Raw genomic sequence first — 22,001 nt, 5'->3', positions numbered from 1 at the left:
TATCCTTTATTTGTGTTAATCAGATCAGTACTTTCTTAAATGTTCGATGTATCTAGTAGAAAAGGTTCCAGAAAAAAATCCTATATTTTTTGTATAAGGGCTCAAAAATCAAATTACCTTCAGATACTTTTAGTTTGTTGAGTTATTGAAAACTCTTTTTGGCTCAAACCCACTCCCTGGAAACCTCATTTTGTACCTGTGTAATATATATTTGTATCTCTCAAGTAGGGGTTGAGATAAGCTTGAAATAATGTTGGTAGCTATTCAGCTGCGCCATACCATGTTTTCAAACGCCTGGGTGTCCTGGACCTCTAATGCTCCATCTTTTTTATGCTAGTTTTAGGACTGCCCATTCTAGCTTTAACATTATTTTATCATCAAACTGCTTTCTAGGAATATCTAGTAGGACAAATCTCTATTTGTCTAGGTATTTAAGTACTGCCCTTTAAAAGGCTATTACTACAGGTGAAATTGAATGGGGGTGGCCAGTGGGTGGATCACTGATTAAACACTGTAAAGCCCTCTTGGACCTGGTACAATTTTCCTTTGAATTATTCTTGAGTTGTATCTTCTGAAGCAGCTAGCTATTTCAATTGTACTTTTTAAGTAGTTGAGTACAAATGATAATCCTTTTAAGAGTAGCTGTGTTTGTATTGGGGAGAAAGGTCATTTTGATAAGTAGTGCCTTAGCCTACTCTGGTTTTTTATCATTCATACAATAGTGTAAGAAATGGGGGTCTCTAGTTGGCAGAGGTAGGTACATTTGTCCAAATAGGAACCGTCGCTTCTATTCAGGTTAAGGGGATACAAACCTAAAATAACCCCTGCTCACTCCCTTGGTAGCTTGGCACGAGCAGACAGGCTTATATCAAAGTTACAAAAAAGGTTAAACCCGGAATCACTGGGATCTGGGTACTAATTCGTATGCAAAAGAAGGACCCCAGTGTATTAGAGATAATTAAATTCACATAGGGAGTAAAACATTAAAGCATAACACCTTATAGTAAAGCTTCAAAGAGACAAAAGCAAAAATTCATTTCAACCAATGTTATTTAATCACATTGGAGAAGGTACTTATTTACAAATATGACTTTACATGAGAACATCTCATAAATATTTGCATAAGCGGTGCCCAAGTGAGGGGGGGGGAAGTGCAAGGTAGTTAGTGATGGGTAGGGTATTTGAGGTCGTGACAATGAATCACACACAATTCTGGTATAAAAAATGCTTATATACCACATATGAAAACTCTAAATATTAGAACCAAGATGCCATTTCACACATATGAAGTCACAGTTAATAGATCACTGTTGAACGGGTGGTGGCAGATTTTCAAAAGTCGACGTTTCGACCCTTTGTCTGTAGGTGTTTGTACCCTTACTGTTGGGGTCTTCATCAGGACTAGTGTAGTGTGAGGGGGGCGGTGGGCACCTAAAAGCAAAGGGGGGGTGTTTAAAAACCAACTTTAAGGCAGAAAAGTTAAAACAAATCCCAGGGAGCTGGGCGGAACTAATTAATCTTTACCATGAGTGCAACGACGGGAAGGACAACTCTTACAGTCCAACTGTTGGGAGAAGGGGGGGCTCCAAGGCTCTCTGGAATTTTAGGTCGGTAGAAAGGAGGCGTCACCTAATGGATAAAGGTGACTGTTAGCCGGGGCAGAGGCGTCGGGTAGACCAAGATCATGATATGCCCTGGTGCGCTTACTAGTAGTGCGACTGGATAACACAAAGCGAGAATGGCGATGTGTATGTCCTTCTTATATGGACCTTCGAATCTTCTTTCATCGGGGTAAGTATTCGAGGCAGGGATGAATCCAGTGAAATGCCCAGAATTAATCTGAAGAAGAGCAAACAACCAGTCAAGATTGACCTGTATATAAAAGTTCAGAGAGATGCAACAGGTGCATCGACACTAAATGGAGCAACCAACACAGTAGCGGTGGCGTCAAAGGTGAACGACAATTCGTAATCAGCATGTCGGCACAATTAGAATGCCAGCCAGTGTATATTGAGGTCATGAGGATCTCAAGTTATGTGGGTATTGACGTAATGGGAGGGGAAAAATCATCCCTAATGGTGTGATTGTCCAGTGATTTGGGGTTGAAATCCACTGGGTTCAGTGGAGTAAGATCAACTGCAAATACAACTAAATAAATAAATGCCCCACGAGAAACAAAGAGAATTGTGCAAGTCGATGCACAACTGGGGTACACTGGCTGGGAATGAATGTAAGTAAACCAGTGTTAGGTTGCATTCATGCGGACAAAGTTGTGACAAACAAGTGCAAAGACAGTTAATACCCTGTATGTCTGCACACTTACATGGACTATCATTAACAGCCTGTGCTGCTCTAAAAAACTGTGGGATCTCATAATACATGGATATTGAGGTACGTGTATAACCCAGGGTTGTGGCTATCTATTAGTCCCGGGATCACATCTAATAGGTTCACTAAAACAATTTACACAGTACGATAGCTCTAAAACGATGCATAGAAACATGCAAGTACCTGCACGAATCAGTTGTAACCCACAACAATGGCTACGAATAAGAAGGGGCCGCTGACTGGACACAAGCGGTATGCATACATGTAGAAAATGTAAAGAAGGGAGTAATCGTCTGGGTTGACTAAGACGGGCTTTAACAAAAACCATGAATAAAGCCTCACTAAAAACAAATTGAAGACTCCATCTTGGGAAGGGTTTTACCCGCACACTCCCCTATTCTCGTTATTTCCCCAAAGAAACCGGTTTAGCCCATTGGAAATGGTGAACTGACGCCCTGTGGTGCAGAGTTCTCTGCTAGTACAGGGTAGCAATACGGGTAGGACTACAAATATAACGGAGGGTAATGTTCATATAACTGCCACTGAAAATGTAAAAGCAGGACAGCAATTGATAGCAATAGATGGGATCATATCTGGGGACACTATCCAAACCAGAGAAATATTAAGCGGTGAGACAGGGTAAAGGGGGCGCAAGACTAGAAATCTAAATTCTAGTTCCGGGCTCATTGGCCCTTTGGAAGATGCACCAACCAAGCCAGGGGCATTCGATGCGCAAATAAAGATCTTGTCCTGGAATGTGGCAGGATTAAAAAACAAACTGCCCATTCCTGAATGGGTTGCCTTTATGGCATCACACGATATTTGTATGATGCAGGAAACCTGGGCACTAGAAGAGAGTACAATGCCGGGCTATGCTACCTTTGATATCCTGGGAACAACAGGGGGTAGAGGAAGGCTATCGGGTGGACTGTCAATCTGGGTATTCGGGCTGTGCAAATCCCAACCAACTCGCCCGACGTCCAGTGCGTATTACTTTCCCCGCAAAATAGGCCACAGGTAGCTATAATAGATGTATACTCAAGCCCAGTTAAGCGGGGACTCGAGTCTGAGGCAATTGACGCACTAAAAAACTTTAATCAGCTGGTCGATTCCTCCACCGTTTTAGTTCTGGGTGGAGACTTCAACTGCCAGTTTGAGCCCCTTGTGGGCCCAGAACTGGGTGAACAGGATTTAGTAGATCAGCTTTGGCACATCCCCGATCCGCAGATTTCCCAGGTCAAGGCATGGACCCCACTTGTCTTGTAAATACAATCGCTCACGCTAATGACATCCCTGAGAGCATGTAATGGGAGGATGGAGCCTGACAGACCTGGGACAGTTACGTTCAATAGACCAGATCAAACTTCGGTCATTGACAATATTGATTGATTGAATCTAGGTATTGGGATAGGTTGCTTGAATTTAGGGTTCATAAAAGGCATGATAGTGATCACAATGCTCTTGTCCTATCACTTAAGCCTGGGGGTTTCGGGTTGACAAACCCACTGCCCGCTCAAACAAGTGTTCCCCAACCCCTAATAATAGCTAATAACAGACGAAGGGTAAAATGGCCATACTTTCAGGACTCTCCAACAAAACTCGCTGAAATATATAGGATTGCTACCCCATTCATTTCTGATATGGGGGGACCCGGTTCCAGGGGAAGGGCTCCCGACATTCATAAGCAGCTGGCTACCAAGTTAGGGGATGTTTTTTGTCCTGCGGGAAGGGAAAATCTCCCAAGGATTAAGGTACATCCGTGGTATAATGCCTCCTGTCGAAAGGCAAAAAAAGACCTGTTGTTCGCAATAAAAACTAAGGACACAGGAGTTATTAGGGACAAACGCTCACTCTATAAAAAGGCAATCAAAGAGGGTAGGAAGGAATGGGAGGTGAAGATGTGGGGGGAGCTCGGAACCGCATTAAAGTGTAGGGATCCGAAATCATTTTGGTCTATCGTTGCTACAGGCCTGAACGGGCTTACCCCTGCGCCTGCCCCGAATATCGCACCTGCGATGTGGGAAATACACTTTGGCGCACTCTATGGTGCTACTGAGACCGATACTATAATTTGTGAAACCGTTAAACCCCTGCAAGACTGAGGAGCCTCAGGGGATGCAGATTATGAACAGGGGGAATTAGTGTTCAACCCAGGCCCCCATCACGAGCATCGACTGGTGGGGACCTTGGGTGACACTTCACGGTGGGATCAACTGGTAGCGGGAAGTGAGCCCCATCTCCCGCATGCAAAATTATCACGCTGAGGGAGGTTGAGGTAGAAATAGGAAAACTACTTCCCAATAAGGCCCCCGGCCTGGATAAACTACCTGGTGATTTGTTTTGTACCCAGCCCAAAATGTGGGCACCCTATTTGGTTGTCTTATTTAACGAGATTTTGTTCGGAGCAGAATTGCCAGCAACTTGGTTGGGAGCCGAGATCCTGCCTATTTTAAAAAAAGGTTGCCCGCTTACCCCATCAAACTACAGACCCATTAGTCTTATAGATACATCACAAAAACTAATGGGGAGGATCATTCTTGATAGGATCCTTGGGTGGATAGAGGAAAATGAAATACTGACCACATTTCAGGCTGGCTTTAGGGCTGGCGCCTCCACCTTAGACCAAATATTTCGCTTGCAGGTCCTATACTGGAAAACAGCAAGTGTGGAGGGTGGCAGCCTCTACCTTGTTTTCGTGGACTTGCGGGCCGCATTTGATTTGGTCCCTCTGGAGAAGCTGTGGAAGGTGCTGTCAGACTTGGGTCTCCCGCCCTACCTATTGGCTATACTATCCAGACTCCACACAGACAACTATGCACAGGTTAGGTGTGGGAGGCATGGTGACCTTACGGAACGCTTTCCTGTCCAGAAAGGAGTGCGCCAAGGGTGCGTCCTGGCCCCTACACTATTCAGTCTCTATATCAATGGTCTTGTAGACCATTTGAATGGTGTGGTGGACAACGATGCCCCAAAACTGGTGACTGGGAGAGTGCCCGCTCTGATGTTTGCAGACGACACTCTGTTGCTGTCGAAAACATCATCGGGCATTCAAAGAACTCTCAATGGATTTGCAGTGTTCTGTGCTTTGCGGGGATTGGAAATAAACTTGGAAAAAACCAAGTTCATGATTTTCAACCCCCCCGAAGCAGACAAGCCCAAACCCGGTATTAAATGGCACCCCCCTAGAGAGGATCAAGACCTTTGTATATTTGGGTATTACCCTGACGGAAAGCTTTGATTGGAATACCCAAACCGCCAAGTCGGCGCTCAAACTATCCCAGGTATCGGGGGGCATTAGCAAAGTTCTCAAGGGGTCAGCCTTCAAACCGGTATCTCCGGCCTTGGAAATATACTGTCTTCAGGCTAAAACGGCGGCAATATATGGTGCCGAAGTTTGGGGGGGCAAACAGATACCTAACCTCAGAAGGGTGGAACAAAGCTTTATTAGGAACCTAGTCGGACTGCCACCAAGCACACCACTGATTCCTCTTAGACTAGACCTTGGGTTGGAGCCATTTTTCAATCCAATTTCGAAAAGCACCACCCCAATAGAAATAAATTGCCACTAGGCTTGATTAATAAAGTTCATAGACAAACAGTAGTTCCAAATGGACAACGCTGAATCCGTGGTTGCAAAGGAATTTCTTTAATGTGCCAAGAGAAACCAGCCAACGCGTTTCGTCCCGTCAAGCGGAACTTCTTCAGGGCGCAATTGTGTATTCGAGGGTAGAGATCTATTCCCATTCACAAAGTCTGTTTTGAAGCGGGAGCCGAGTCCTTCTATCTGGGCATCCAATAAGTGTAATCTTCATCTAAGAATATATGCAAAAGATACCTGCCTTTTATGTTCACGAAGTGTCGTTATCAAAGGGCGCTCATTTATCCTTATATTCAATGTTTTAATGTATTGTGTGTTCCACTGGGCCCAAGTCTTGGCCTTCAAGTGGTCTGACGTGCACTCTGTTGGCACCGTCGTATTCTTACTTCCAATCCGCCGGGAATTGTTTGGCGCGTGGACCGCGAACGCGCCAACTGGGGAGAGAGATACGACCCCAAGAGGTTACTACCTCAATGCGACTACACAATTGGAGCCTATTATAATACATTGGAAGTAAGAATACGACGGTGCCAACAGAGTGCACGTCAGACCACTTGAAGGCCAAGACTTGGGCCCAGTGGAACACACAATACATTAAAACATTGAATATAAGGATAAATGAGCGCCCTTTGATAACGACACTTCGTGAACATAAAAGGCAGGTATCTTTTGCATATATTCTTAGATGAAGATTACACTTATTGGATGCCCAGATAGAAGGACTCGGCTCCCGCTTCAAAACAGACTTTGTGAATGGGAATAGATCTCTACCCTCGAATACACAATTGCGCCCTGAAGAAGTTCCGCTTGACGGGACGAAACGCGTTGGCTGGTTTCTCTTGGCACATTAAAGAAATTCCTTTGCAACCACGGATTCAGCGTTGTCCATTTGGAACTACTGTTTGTCTATGAACTTTATTAATCAAGCCTAGTGGCAATTTATTTCTATTGGGGTGGTGCTTTTCGAAATTGGATTGAAAATTGTACTTTTCCCAGGTTGTATCTGGGATGTGCTCCTGGGACAGGGAGTACTCGAAATTGCACACCGTTTGAAAGAATTTTCTGATTTAAATACTGGTGATATATGGGTTGGTGCATTGAAGGAGTGAAAGTGGCCCACTGTCCCGCTTGTTCTGCATGAAACTTGGGTTGGAGCCAATAGAGGAGATCACAACTGCAAGACCTATTATATATTGGAAGAGGCTGTGGTCAGTCCCAGAACTGGCCCCTTATAGAACTGAGTTCTCTGAGGTTTGGACCTCCCTCAAAAGCAAAAACATCCCATGGCTGCAACACATTAGGGCTGTTAGTACCCGGATAGGCCTCCCGCAATTCTGGGAAAACACCTGAGATGCACTTTCCTGGGAAAGGAACTGCAAACTCAGATCCGAAGGCAGAACTTTTTTGCATTACAGAGGTCTGCAACCATGGGTAGGCTGTCGGCAGAGTTCCTCCTAGTAAAAAGTGGAATCAAAATTTGAGGAATTCATGGATGTAATACAACCTCTGCTTGCGAAAAAGCTGTATCTCCAGTTAAAGCATGGCACCGTACCAATTAGGTCACTTACATGTAAATGGTCAAAGTCAAATAAAGAAGCTTGTCCGGCATGTGTCTATAAAAGTGAAAATGTAGCTCATGTAATGTTTATTTGTCCTGCATATTCAACAATTAGGAACTGTTGGTTCATCCCGATCTGCAGGAATCTCAAGCTTCGACATTTTACTCAGGCTTGTCGGATTTTGACATATGATACCAATCCCCCCATTGTGTATGCTGTATCTCGATATTTATTCAGCATGTGGTGCAGAAGACAAAGTTTTATAACCCATTAGTAAAAATTATATTTTATACTGCTGCTTCTTGATAACTTACTAGTCTAATTCTCTTTTTAAAATAACAATTTGCTTACTAATTATTGTCTTAATATTATGTGCTTGTATGTATTTCATCTGCACTTTTATGGTCTCCGACCGAAATAAAGTTATCAAAGAGCCTCACAAAAGCCTCCGGTAGGATGGGGCTTGTGAAACAACTACGGCGTAGGGGCGCCACCGTGTGTCATATTGGGGAATAGGATACCAGCATACAAGCCAGCTTACCTGGTGATTACTGGAGACGCGTCCACCGAAGCAGCCGTTGCTTCGAGCGCTGCTGACTAATGAAAGATAAGGGTAGCGCTTCTACCGTGCACCCTCGGCAGTCGGCGTGACGTGGGGGCGTGGTTAAATGAAGAAGAAAGACTTCAGTGATTAGCAGAAGACTGCGCATGATCGAGGGGCATTGTGTTCGCCACGAAAACAAAAGGTTGCATATTGCTGGTAATTAATAAAGGTGGAGAGCCCTTGCTACGCAATCTGAAAAGTCGTCATTGGAACAGGAAGTGGGTAAATCACACGGCAGCAAAGAACATCGACATGTGCATTCATTAATAAGACACAGAAAAACTCGGGAATAGCACAAAGTGTCAAATGACAAACTTCAAATATTTGGATGAGGCCTATGCGTAACGTTGTTATATGTCAAAATGAAGAGTGTCATATGATATGCATAAATCAAGGCATATACATCATTTCTATAATTACAATACCGTGTAATGCAAGTAGTGAGTAATCTTGATGATAGTCATTAGGACGGAGCAAAATTAAGGTTAAATAACATAATTACAACCAGTGGCAGAATTATCATTGGAAATTTCATTTGTATGCCACAAATGGAAACCATGGGTCTCAGTTACAGAGTTGGGTCAACAGGATCACCTCTCATGTATGCAGATACTTTACACAGTTGATATATGAGAACAGAGGGACGATAATTGCATGAGTTAGATAACAATGTCATCATTAGTGGCAGAATGTGCAAGGGGTCTAAGTACACAAGGCATTGGCAATAGAAAATCAGTCAAAAATCACAGAACTGGAAAAAATTTCCATCAACAAGTGCAGATACTTGACGCATTTGCGCACAGATGTTCAGAACTGTTGGAGACATCACACTTATTACATAGTACATGTGGTAAAAGCACACATTAACATAAGCCTAGACATGCCAGCTGGGCATTGCTAGTATCTTGCTCGTTGAGCTCCTTGGCGATAGAATCGAATTTTAGCATCCATTTTGACTCCCTTACATTAAGAATGGAGCCTATATCCCCGCCTCTAGGGCCTAGCTCAGCTTTTTCAAGGACCAACCATCTCATTTGGTCTGGGGATTGTGATTGATTGACAAAATGATCGACTAGGGGTGCTCCCTGTACTTGGCAAAGTATTCTACTCAGGTGTTGGAGTATCCTTGCCCCAACTTTCTGTTGGGTTTGGCCCACATATAGCAGGTCGCAGGGGCAGAGGATTGTATAAATGGTGTTCGTCGAGTTACAGTTTGTGAATCCTTTAAGGCCTAGTCTTTGCTCATTGTGGATGAAAGTTTTTGTCTGAAGTGTGGTGGCGCATGCCTTGCATTCCCCACATCGGTGATGGCCCATGACAGGCGTCAGGTTCCACATAGTTAGTATCGTGGGGTTCTGTTCTGTGGCTAGAAAAGAGTTCACTACATGGTCTTTGATATTTTTGGCTTTACGGAAAGCGTGAATTGGTGGCTCTGGTTGGTTAATGTCATCAGCCACCAAAGTCCAGAGGCGGTTAATCACTTTTTTGATTTAATTGCTTTTGGTTGAAAAAGTGGTCCCGCAGATTATTCTCGGTTTAGCTGGGTCTGGTCTATTGCGTGGAGTCAAGAGGTCCTCCGAGGGGTGAACAACCCCTTTTCTGTGCCCTTTTAACCATTCTTCTTGGATAACCACGGGTCATGAGTCTGGCACTTAAGATGTCGGATTCCTTCTGGTAATCAGTTTTTTTGGAGCAGTTTCTCTTAATTCGTAAAAACTGTCCCACCGGGAGATTATCCCAAAGGGCCCTGGGGTGATGACTGCTGTATCTTAGCAACAAGTTCCTCTCCGTCGGTTTGCTGTATAGTGTAGTGTACAGTTTGTTGTTCTCATGACAGATCTTGATGTCCAGGAAGGCAATTTCACGCGGGTTATTAGAAAAATGAAAGATTGCTCAAGATGATCCATATAAATGATGGCCAGGTCCGGGACGAAGGCAGCCCCCATGGCCACCCCCTTGGTCTGGAAGTAGTAGTGGCCTTGGAATATGAAGAAGTTCTTTTTCATTGCTATGGTGAGCAAGTCAATGATCAATTTAGTCAGCACCTCCACAGGTGCTGGGCGTCTGTCAAGATATGTGGTTATGATCTTCAAAGCGGGGTCCTGAGGGACACTGGTATAAAGGGAGACCACATCACAGGTAACTAATAGCTGGGTTGCAGAGTTGAAAGGACGAGCATCAATTAGTGCTATAACTTGCATGGTATCCCGCAAGTATGCCACCGTGTTCTCAGCAATGGGCTTCAGGAAGTAGTCAATGTGCTTACAAAGCGGTTCCAGGAGAGATCCACAGCCGGACACTATCGGCCTTCCTGGAGGATTGGAAAAGTCCTTGTGGATCTTGGGGAATATGTATATTGTCGGTACACAGGGATGTAGCTGGTTCAGATATTGAAACTCAAGTTCACTCAGGAAGCCTTGATCAAGGGCCTTCGACGTGATGGTTAAGAATTCTTTGGCTAGTTCTTTTGATGGATCAGTTCTTAATTGGACATAGCTAATACCTTCTTGCAGCGGTCTCTGAATTTCCAGCTTGTAAGCCGATGTGTCCTGGACTACTATAGCGCCGCCTTGGTCAGCTGATTTTATTACAATCTCTTTGTTGTTCCGGAGGCTGGTGAGTGCTACCTTTTCTGACTTGCTGATGTTCTGGACGGTATGCTTAAAAGTTTCTAGTGTCTTCAGGACAGCCCTAGCCACAATGTGTTCATAGGCTAATATAGTATTTGACATAGCGTGGCTTGGAGGAAAGAAAGTTGATGGAACCCTGAGGCCGGTCAAGGATTTTTTGGGGGTGGCTTCACTGTTCCTGAAAAAATATTTCAGGCGTATTTTTCTAAAAAAGGCATAAAGTTCAGTTTTAATGTTGAAAACATTTGGCTGATTAGTGGGTACGAATGTTAATCCTTTTGATAGCACCTTTGTTTCGTTTTCATTTAAGAGGTATGATAAGATGTTCACCACTGGATTATGGTTTATAGTCTGTATTGTGGTGTCTTCTGAGGTGAGGAACCTACCACCTGTAAACCTTCCTGCGTGTTGAAATGTTGCCATTTAAGAAGGACACACACATCGCCATTCTCGCTTTGTGTTATCCAGTCGCACTACTAGTAAGCACTCCAGGGCATATCATGATCTTGTTCTACCCGACGCCTCTGCCCCCGGCTAACAGTCACCTTTATCCATTAGGTGACGCCTCCGTTCTACCGACCTGAAATTCCAGAGAGTCTTGGAGCCCCCCCTTCTCCCAACAGTTGGACTGTGAGAGTTGTCCTTCCCCGTCGCTGCACTCATGGTAAAGATTAATTAGTTCCGCCCAGCTCCCTGGGATTTTGTTTTAACTTTTCTGCCTAAAAGTTTGGTTTTTAAACACCGCCCTTTCCTTTTAGGTGCCCACCGCCCCCTCACACTACACTAGTCCTGATGAAAACCCCAACAGTAAGGGTACAAAGAAGTACAGACAAGGGGTTGAAACGTCGACTTTTGAAAATCTGCCACCACCCGTTCAACAGTGATCTATTAACTGTGACTTCATATGTGTGAAATGGGATCTTGGTTCTAATATTTAGAGTTTTCATATGTGGTATATAAGCATTTTTAATACCAGAATTGAGTGCGATTCATTGTCACAACCTCAAATATCCTACCCATCACTAACTACCTTGCACTCCCCCCCTCACTTGGGCACCGCTTATGCAAATATTTATGAGATGTTCTCATGTAAAGTCATATTTGTAAATATGTACCTTCTCCAATGTGATTAAATAACATTGCTTGAAATTAATTTTTGCTTTTGTCTCTTTGAAGCTTTACTATAAGGTGTTATGCTTTAATTTTTTCCTCCCTATGTGAATTTAATTATCTCTAATACACTGGGATCCTTCTTTTGCATACAGGCCTATCTCAAAGGCAGTGTGTAAAGCATTTGTGAACACATACAGTAATACAGTGAAAACACTAAAAATGGGCACCACACCTGTTTAGAAAAATAAGTAATCTTTGTCTAAACCAAACTAGACTAAGACGACGAAAATCCACAATACAGTAATAAAAATATGTTTTTGTTCAAACACAGAATCTAAAAATCACCCTCACTAAACGATGCATTTTAATACTGAGTTCAGGCATACTAAACTTTTTATACTATCTGGTTCCATGGGGCAGTTATGATTATAACATGTTATGAGCGCACTGCCCAATTCTATCCCATGGGAACAGATAGCTTTACAATAGTAAAAAAACAACATTGGCAGTATTTCACTATCAGTACATGCCACACACATCAGGGCTAGTCCTACCTTTCACATACGCTGCACCATGCCCAAAGGGTTACCTTGGGCCTACCTGAGGGGTGAGTAACAAGTAAGAAAATGGAAAGTTAAGGCCTGGCAAGTGGGTACACTTGCCAAGTCGACATAGCAGACCTAGACTGCACACAGGCTCTGCAATGGCAGTCCTGAGTTACATTTACAGGCTGCTTATGTGGATGCCACAATCAGTGCTGCAGGACCCCTAGCAGCATTTGATTTACAGGTCTTGGGCACACACAGTGCACTGTACTAGGGACTGACTAGTCAATCAAATCAGCCAATTATGGAAACACCAATCCATACATACAATTTACAGGTACAGCATATGCACTTTAGCACCGGTCAGCAGTGGTAAGGTGCCCAGAGTCATAGAACCAACAAAAACAGGTTAGGACCAACAGAAGGCCACAAAGCAAAAAATCTGGGGGTAAACTCGCTGTAAAAGCCAGGTCTAACAGTTAGTCTTCAGGTTGTTGACGTTTACCCCTTCTTAATCCTCTTCCCAAAAAGTGTTCCCTTTCTCGTTGATCAGTAGTACTTCTGGAGGGGGTTTGTCCTGCACTCAGATCAGATAATTAACTTTCAGAGGTGTTTACAAATCTTTTTTACTCCCCATTTGGGACTGTTGCAGTACCCTGTGTGTTTCTGGATTATATTAGTCATCTTGATTATCTGAATACCTTGAATCCAATTTAAAATGTGCTATGTTTTGTGAAGTAGTTTGGTTCTTCTGTATCTGAAAATTAATTGTAACATTCCAAAAATACTTCTGTATTTGTTCTAAAAGGACGTTTTTCTATCGGATATGGTGAAGCTGTGCTTTTTATTTCACCCTCCAATGCCTGTATACCTTTTACTTCTTTCCAGCTCACTCTTTCCTCAATCTCAATTCAGAGTACCAATCCTGTCCTTGCAGCCCTTGGTTCCTGTGCTTCTATATTCTGACTTATGCTTCCAATCTCCTACAGAAAGCACAGGGAGGTTTACTGTAGTTCTAATGGTATAATGTTTGTTCAAACATTGAAATCGTTTTTTCCCTTGCACACCTGTTTATTTATGTTTCTTTTTCAGCCTAACTAGTTTAACCGGCTCTGTCAGTCTGTTGATATTTGACATAATTGATCTCATGTTTAGCACAGGCAGATATATATATATATTTCTGGGACTGGCCAAGTGTTTTTGTTTAGAGATGGGGTTTTAGTTAAGTCTGGGCGGAGTTTGCGGAGCGAAGTGGCAAACAAACTTCGCCACGCTACTCGGAGCTCCGCAAGCGGCAGCGTTCCGTAGAAAAAAAACATTTGCGGTGATTGCACAGTGCGGATGCTTGTCCGCACTGTGCAATCATCGCGAACAACCCCTTGCACAGCGCAAGTGCTCCCTTCTTTCCCTTTTGTTCTAGTCGAGTAGATTTTTACTTGTGCAGCAGCTTTCTCAACGCGAACAAGCAGTTTTTTTTATCACGAGCGGTCACTAGCATATGCGACCACTTGCAATGAAAAACCTGACCACCCCGCGTTGAGAAATCTCGCCGGGATTTTTATTTTCCACACTCGCGCTCGCCAACTTGATGTTGACAATCGCGAACGAGGAAAAATCTCACTGGGAGGTTGATTTTCCTCGCTCGCTGTCGCCAACTTGACGTTGACAATCGCGAGCAAGGAAAAAACATTCTGCTCCGTTTCCGGAACTCCGCGTAACGGGGAGTGCGGGTAATTCCGCAAAGTCCACGATCGGAGCGTAGTTTACTACCCAGGGTTAGTTTTAGTAAAGGTGAAGCGTGGGAAGGGCGTGCTAATCAGTCAGCCTTCTTAGGGCCACATTAAGATGTCTCCATAATCTTCTCCAGTAACTCCACCATATGGAGTAACCAAAACCTGACGCCTCTAACTATGGGTGGGCAGAGTTATCAGGGATTACAAGTGGGACTCAGAGTCCCCCTTAGAAATGAGAAATTGTTGGGGGATTGGGGAGCTGCCAGAACGCAAACAAACTGATATTCATGCCTGGAAAACAACCAAGAAGATACGACATAGCAAAACTGTGACAAAGAAGATCCCTTTAAATGTGAAAAAAGGTTTGGAAGCTTTTAGACAGATGAAGGGGTCTAGTGAATGGTATCTTGTTAGGATATTTAAGTTGGGTGATGTGTGGTATCCCAAAGGCATAACATAATTTTACCAAATCTGTGCTGATTTTGCACTGGTGGAGTCTGAGGCCTGTTGAAATCAAACATGTTTTTCATATATATTCATGGATATTCCCTATATATGTCTAAATATCTGAAAATTCTCCATTAGAAACTAGGGTACAGTCTGAGCCCTTACACAAGAAAGTTGTTTATCCGATTTACAGAACTCTAGAGAACTCTAGAGAGCACAGCAACACATCCATATACACTGTACCAACTAAAGGTGAAACGGGGGTATGATTTGAGCCCACTTGAAGCCCTAGATTGAAAACAAATGTATATCAGGAAGGTGGTGATACAATCGGACTTTGAGCTTGCACAGGCAAAAATTCTACACAAAATTGATCATGCAGGATGCACTGGTGAAGCTTGGGAAAATGCACACTGGCATATGCCTGAGAAAGTGTGGCCAGGTTGCCACCTTCCCACATATTCTGAAAATGTACCAAAGGCCTAAGGATCTGGAGCAAGGTGGGGAACCTACTGGCTGCTATATTGGAAACCCCTATGTTTCTGAACCTTAAAATAATGAGATTACATTTTCAGGATGAAAGGATCTTACCAAAATTACTTGTTATTTGATTTAATTTGCTGGAATGTGGGGAAGCCCGAAGACAGCAGCAATTCATTCTGGTGCCTGAACGAGAACTGGTGTATGGTCAAGGAAAGAAATGTATGCCGCAGCTGTATGTGTCCCAAAACGTTAAAAAAAGGGTGGGGGCAAGGTTTGGTTACTATGAACTTAATTAACACTAGAGTGATTTCAAGTTCATTGAAAAGTGGGCATTTTATGATTCAATATGTGAGACTTGAAAAGGTTACCAATTATCTTCACACAAGATGAGGTAGAGAGAAGAGGTGCAATGCCTTTTGGGAAGGCCTCTTTGAAACATTCTACTCCGCCCATCATACATTGACTGTCTCTCTACCTTCAACACCGTACAGTGCTCAGCCCTATGCTATATAAATAGCACACACATACACAAGTTAAAAAATTTTCATATACTGCTATGTGTTGTTAGTGAACAGATGGCAGGGTATGTTGGAAAGCTTACCTAATGGCACCATAATAGGTTAAACAGCAAAAAAGAGAACAGAGACTTGTGGATGTACAACCCCCACCCCTACCAGAAAAAGGATGAAAGTGAGAGTTTGATGTTCTTATTTACAAGGATGGGTTATATAAACACGAGAAGAAACATCAAGGAATTGTCCCATTCAACCCCATACACCGCAAGTGTAGGACTAATTGTGTCTATTCTGCTTCTAGGTCATGGAAAATGAGATGGCAAGAATGCCCTCTGTCTGTCTATGATGTGTTGCAGCATCTACTATTTGATGGACTATATTATCTGTGCTGCACAAAGGTCTAAAGTCTGTAAGTTGTTTTGCAGAGTTATCAAGTATGGCATAATGTTTATTCCTGGCAAGAATTTTTCAGTAGTTGGTGATTGTGAAATTGAGAGTACAACAACCATATTTGTACAGGGCAATAAATTGCGAGAAGATGAGTGTCCTGCGTATGTTGTTTATAGAGTGCTCTTTAACTAGATTTTATTTCACTTATTTAATTAATCAGATCACAGTATTTAAACATTCTATTGTGCCATTGAAATCAACATACATTTTAGCGCTCTCTCTCTCTCGCTCTCTCTAGATAGATAGATAGATAGATAGATAGATAGATAGATAGATAGATAGATAGATAGATAGTTCAGACTGAAATGTTACAGCTTACCTGCAGTGGCATTTCCAAACGCTTTGCTGTTGCACAGGTACTATCAAACGATAATCTTGAATTGGCACGTACTACATCTAAGCGAGATTGGTATTCTGGTTGGCGGAGAGAGCTTCTGAAGACCTGTTGAATCGTACAACTAAAGCTTTAACACAACTAGGCAACATTTGCATCAAGCCTGTTATTAGTTATTTGATCAGTTTTATCTCATGTCTCTTAAGCTCACAGTTGTAGTCCATGAGTGAGTCCGCAATAGACTTAACAAGACTTTAAATGGATCTTCCCCCTATTCTATGCCATCATATCCATTTAGAATAGAGAGCAATCTGAAGTGGTGATCTTAAAAGGGCTCAGGTAAGTGGTGATGGTAATGTTAAGAGAGGAGATTGTAGTCGAAGGTGAGTGGGCACAGCTGAGAAAGAGCTGCACAAAAATGATAATGTGAGAACATAGGGGCAGTGTTATGAGAATATGTTGTCCATGTATAAGCAGTTATAAAGTGTACAGGTGCACAGTAACTCAACAGTCCCCAAGTCAGGTAAAAGAGTACTCAAAGCCCTTTGGTGTCTACCCAAATCACTGCTGGTCTCTCTGTGCAGCTCTCACCTTTCCCCCCTCCCTCTGTAAGCCACTGCAAAGCTTATGGTTGGGTTTGAATTCCAATCCACTGAATGGAATAGGAAGGATCCTTTATGCTTGCTGGACCTGTGTAAACAATCTATAGTGAGGTATCAGGAGGTCAGCCTGTGAACACTTAAACAATGATGTGGCCAAAGACATGGAAAAAGGCTACGTATTTCATATAAATAGCACACTGCCTCCCATCTGTAGAATCCTGTGTACTTTTCTGCAGGACAGGCAAGTGATAAAAGAAAAAAATTACTTCCCTGTACGAACCATTCTGCAATGTTGGGAACTTTCATATATTAACATGCTTGAATCATCCCTCTTGGTGAGCTGGGAATCCCATTGTAAAAAAGGATAGCAGTGCAATGTTAAACATAGCCTGGAAGGCTTTAAGCATGACTGGCAGCCCCCTCACCGTGTTGGAAAATACCCAAACTACAGCCAATCAGGTGAAAGCACAGTTAACACAAATCTTCTACAAATGCTTCAGTACCACAGATTTTCTAATGTGTGTAGAGGATTGTATTTGGTAGGGGAGCCTGTTACAAAGAGGGCAGTGGACTGCATGTGAATTTATTACAACTTCCAATGCTGGAGAGCTATAGTTACAGGTAAGTATCCATTTTTTTTCTCTTGAGTTGAATCTTTCATACAGTCATGTTTAGAGTTCCGGCTCAACAGTGCGAGGTGGATACGTGTAGGTTGGCTGCAGGAGACCGGGGGGCCTGCTAGCTTGTGAGTGGGCCTCAGAGCATGACTGAGACTGGGACCCAGCATGCAATCTCCCTCTACACCTCGTTGGCCTGGCCGAAATGCTGAAATGCCGTCCAGTACAACAGGTGACGGCGGTGGCGGTAAGCGGGGGCACAGCATTTGATGCAAAATGCCCTAAACTATCCCTGCCCCTGCGGACAGGCCACAGGGACTAGGCGATCGGGAGGCTGGGGGACACAGGCGGATCACCTGTAATCGCCCCCATGGACAGCAGAAGGAGCAGGCGACCAACTGGAAGAGTGAACCCAGTGGTCCCTGCTGAGGTGGCCCGGCTAGTGCCAGGTGAAGTTTGCAGGGAGCCTGGAGGGCCCTGCTCACCATACCCGAAAACCCACTAGACACTAACAGCGGCAGACCAAGTGAACCCTTCACCGAGGCTGGAGAGGCCCACCTTTTAACACGTGGCATTAACGGCAACAACAGCCTAACAGCAGCCAACACCAATCATATGCAAGGCTTGGATGAGCCTGGATGAGCGGCCAGATGACAAGGAGTCCAAAAAGGAGAGTGGAATCGAGATTGGCGCCTTACAGCACAAGGACAAGGGAGGGCTCCACTCAACACATTACCATATTAATTCACTTAAACAACAACGCCTGGACCTTTGTACTGGCTGGTGGGCGGCAACCTTCAGACAAACCATCAGAACTGCTACAACAATTAAGCCCCACTGATTCGGACTGGGAAGATTCCCAACTGCCTCAGCCCAGGCAGATGCCGCTCCACTAGTGCAATTGTCGCAAGGCCAAAAAAGGGGATGCAGCAAGCAGCAGGTAGGCTGAAACCAAAAATCAAATCAAAACCGGTCTCCACACCAGCACAGGCAAATGGGTGTAATAGAAGCCCAGTCAAACTGACTAAGGCGTACGACTTGCAGAGTTGGGCATGGATACCGAACCCTAACTCAACAGAGAGCCAAACAAAGAATGGCCAAACAAGCTAGCAACACCAAGATGTCCAGGGCCCAGAGTCTAAGGCCTCTTTAAAGAATAAAACAGATCAAAGCCCGCTTCCAGGTACAGTCGACGGCACACTGGCAATGGAACTACTTCCCCTAATAAGGACACAATCCGCTTCCTGCAGCCAAAAGGAATCCAGCCAACCCTGGGGAAAAAAAAGAAACCACTCTTGTATTTACCTGGGGGACTTCAGTGACTCAATTATTGAGCTCTCCTTAACTTCAATAGACCACGCAGTCAGTCCTCAAGAAGAGCCCATCTGATAAACCAACAACCACACCGGACATCCCCTGCTACACACAGAACAGTAGCAAGTGCCCAGCTGCACCAGGATGCAAATGCATGTAAGGACACTGAAGGAACGTGCATCATTCAAGACTCCTTTTGAGCCTGAACTAAGCTACTCTTTACTGAGGTCACACTCACTTTTGCCACTTGAGCTCTCATACACACAGGACAACTTGCTAATGTAAGTCAATTCCTCCTTAGCAATAAACGCCCTTACATGGCAATTAGAAAAACTTGAAATGCAGATGGAAACCCTCCAAATAATGGCACTTACCATGGCCGGCATAGCCAGAAAAGTCGACCAGCTTACAGAGGCCAGCAACAATGCGATCCCCACACTGGACTGCTTGTGGTCAGAGATAGTAGACAAACTGGCCTCTCTTCCAACAGTACTTACCCTATTGGTGGAGGATTTGAAACTTACTAACAAAAAACACCCGGGCACTCACATCCCTGACCCAGCTATGAAAAATGGAACAAGGGCGATCACCGAATCAAGCCAGGTACTAGACTTCCCAAACAGTCAAAACTCCCCACAAGTGACATTAAAAAGAGCCCCACCACAACTTTCTGCATCCACTGCCACACCCACTAACCAAACGATGGAGCCCGAAGAAAACATCTGGGGGGGCACTGGGACAGGAGCCACCCCCATACTGCTCCACAACTGACTTTTGAGAAAAATAAACGTCTTAAGAAAGAACCAATGGGAGCACATTAAACAGCAGTCGACAAAAGCAGCACCTACAAAATCGCGCCACACTACAGGCAAAATGGAAGCAGCAAACCAAACAACTTCTACGAGCCACAAAGCCCCCCATCACAGCACTCTAACCCATATTTCACAAGAGCGGGCAACAGCAGGCCTGCCAACACAAGGTCATATGATCATAAAAATGCCAAAGGAACAACAACACACCCAGATTTCCAACGGCCAGCCAACCACAGCCTCACAAAGGGATAAAATACAACAGCTCTGAGACGAAAAGTCATCAACAGACAACAGGCAATGCGCACTTCCGGGGCACCAACTGCAGGGAGGCCCCTTCCAAGGCAACATCCCCTGCACCTTCGACAACAACTGAAGCCCGACCTTGCATGATCAGCACCCTGACATACCCCAGCCCTTTGCTAATGAAGGTTTACCTTAAGGTCATGAGGTACCTCCTACAAAACAAAAAAAAGGAAGCTGCTAATGCAGGTGACACATGGAGGCCTTCCACTAACCAGAGATGGTCAAAAACAATGGAGTCAATGCAAACAACAACAAGGACACTAAATGACCCAAGACAGCAAACACACAAAAGAAACCCGGGCAGAAGGACGAAATAACAGAACAGCTACATGAGCCACAGGCAGATCTTAGCCCAAAAGAACACTCAAGACCATCCCAAAGGCATAGCCAAGACCCAAATAACACCCATCCTTACGTTCCTGTAACCCAAACATTACAAATAGCGCCATACAGCACCATCTGCCCATGGCCAAGCAACCACATCCAAGGCAATGGACAAACATGAAGAATGAGCATGACCCCGCTGCATACATCCAGAGGTAAAATAGGCATCCTAACTATAGCAAACATACTAAAACTTGTGAAACACATCGAATCACTATCTCACATTACCAGAAGTGACATCATTAGGGTGCAGTTCGATCCCCTGCCCAGATACAAGGAGGGAAATGACAATCATAACATGGCGAGATGCCAGTAGAGCAGCAAGAGTATTCAACAAAAAAAGGGCAGTTTGCAGACTGGGGTATCGCCATCTGGATGATCGACAAACAAAAGTACCCCTGGATTCTACAAGCACCCCTCAAAAACATCTCCACGGCGTATATGCTGAAGTAGACCAGCAATAGTGGGACCCCAATGGACCACGAGATCAAGAACATCAGGGGCAGGTTGGATGGCCATAATGTGGGAAGGCAAGTATCTACTACTACCACACATAGTGTACTCACTTGCCCACCACCCTCCCCAACACAGCATTCTGGAGCTGGGGCTTCTCCAACCTGGCAAAAAAAAATACCCTTGCTCCTAGCACAGGGTTCTCCCTCCCAACAGCAGTCAACAACCCCTCAACAATATGACATGGAATGTTGCAGGTATCCATGGGACCCATCAAAGTTTGGCAACAATCACATTCCTTGAGGGTGCAGACATCATCTGCGTGCAAGAAACATGGGCACCATCCCCATTGCCAGGATATGCGGAATTTCACAAACAAGCCAGAAAAACCAACCTACTCGGGCGACCCTCTGGAGGAATTTCCACACACATCAAACACTCCTTAAAGTCGAGCTTTGCTGTATTATATACCTCCGACATGCTCCTAGCCGGAATCTTAAATGGCCTAAAAAGTGTGGCAGGGCCCTTATTTATACTAATAATCAATGTATACCACAACCCTCAGGGCCAAGGGCCCACGGACAAGCTGGACTGATTAATCGACAAATTGAAACAGTAACAGCACACCACGTAACCCTGGAAGTCATGATCCTTGGAGACTTTAATATGCATCGACTAGGACCGTTCATGGCAGGGCCGCCGGAGACACAGCAAGATTTAATATCCTTCTTCAGACCTACAACCAGCTCAATCCATGGAAATTCAGGCCAGATCCGGGTCAGTTCATCCACCCACATTCAACAACCAAACAACTATCGAATCTATCTCCCTCAGCCAGCATATAGGGGATGACTTGCTAAACTTCAATGTGCTCCCAATTGCCAAAAGTGATAACGCAGCCCTGTTGGTCTGTCTGAAGGTAACACCAGGAAAATGCAATATCCTTTCCCCCATCGAGAGGTCAAACTGGGAAGGAACAGTTAAGACTTATGCAGAGAATACAATGGACATAAATGACCACTAACAAATTTGATAGATGGCAATCAACATGGGAAGGTTGAACACCAGCAATGAATAAACTGGCCATCATTGAGGCCTGGGAAGAGCTGGCTCCAGAACTTGGCAGATTAAACAAAGCGCGCTGGTGCTAAAAACTAAACAAAGGGCACACAGGAAA

General features: G+C 44.2%; 1 protein-coding gene across 1 annotated transcript in view; it reads right to left on the bottom strand.

The window, feature by feature from the left end:
* The window catches only part of CIBAR1 (CBY1 interacting BAR domain containing 1), a 483,963-nt gene that overhangs the window by 80,922 nt on the left and 381,040 nt on the right, over positions 1 to 22,001 (bottom strand). The window contains exon 7 of the mRNA XM_086965988.1: positions 16,325 to 16,447. Within this exon, the coding sequence (XP_086822114.1) occupies positions 16,325 to 16,447 (123 nt within the window). The remainder of the gene's footprint in view (positions 1 to 16,324; positions 16,448 to 22,001) is intronic.

Source organism: Lissotriton vulgaris, chromosome 4_1, assembly GCF_964263255.1.
Source record: "Lissotriton vulgaris chromosome 4_1, aLisVul1.2, whole genome shotgun sequence".
Classification (NCBI taxonomy): domain Eukaryota; kingdom Metazoa; phylum Chordata; class Amphibia; order Caudata; family Salamandridae; genus Lissotriton; species Lissotriton vulgaris.
This window is presented reverse-complemented; position numbering and strand designations above follow the sequence as displayed.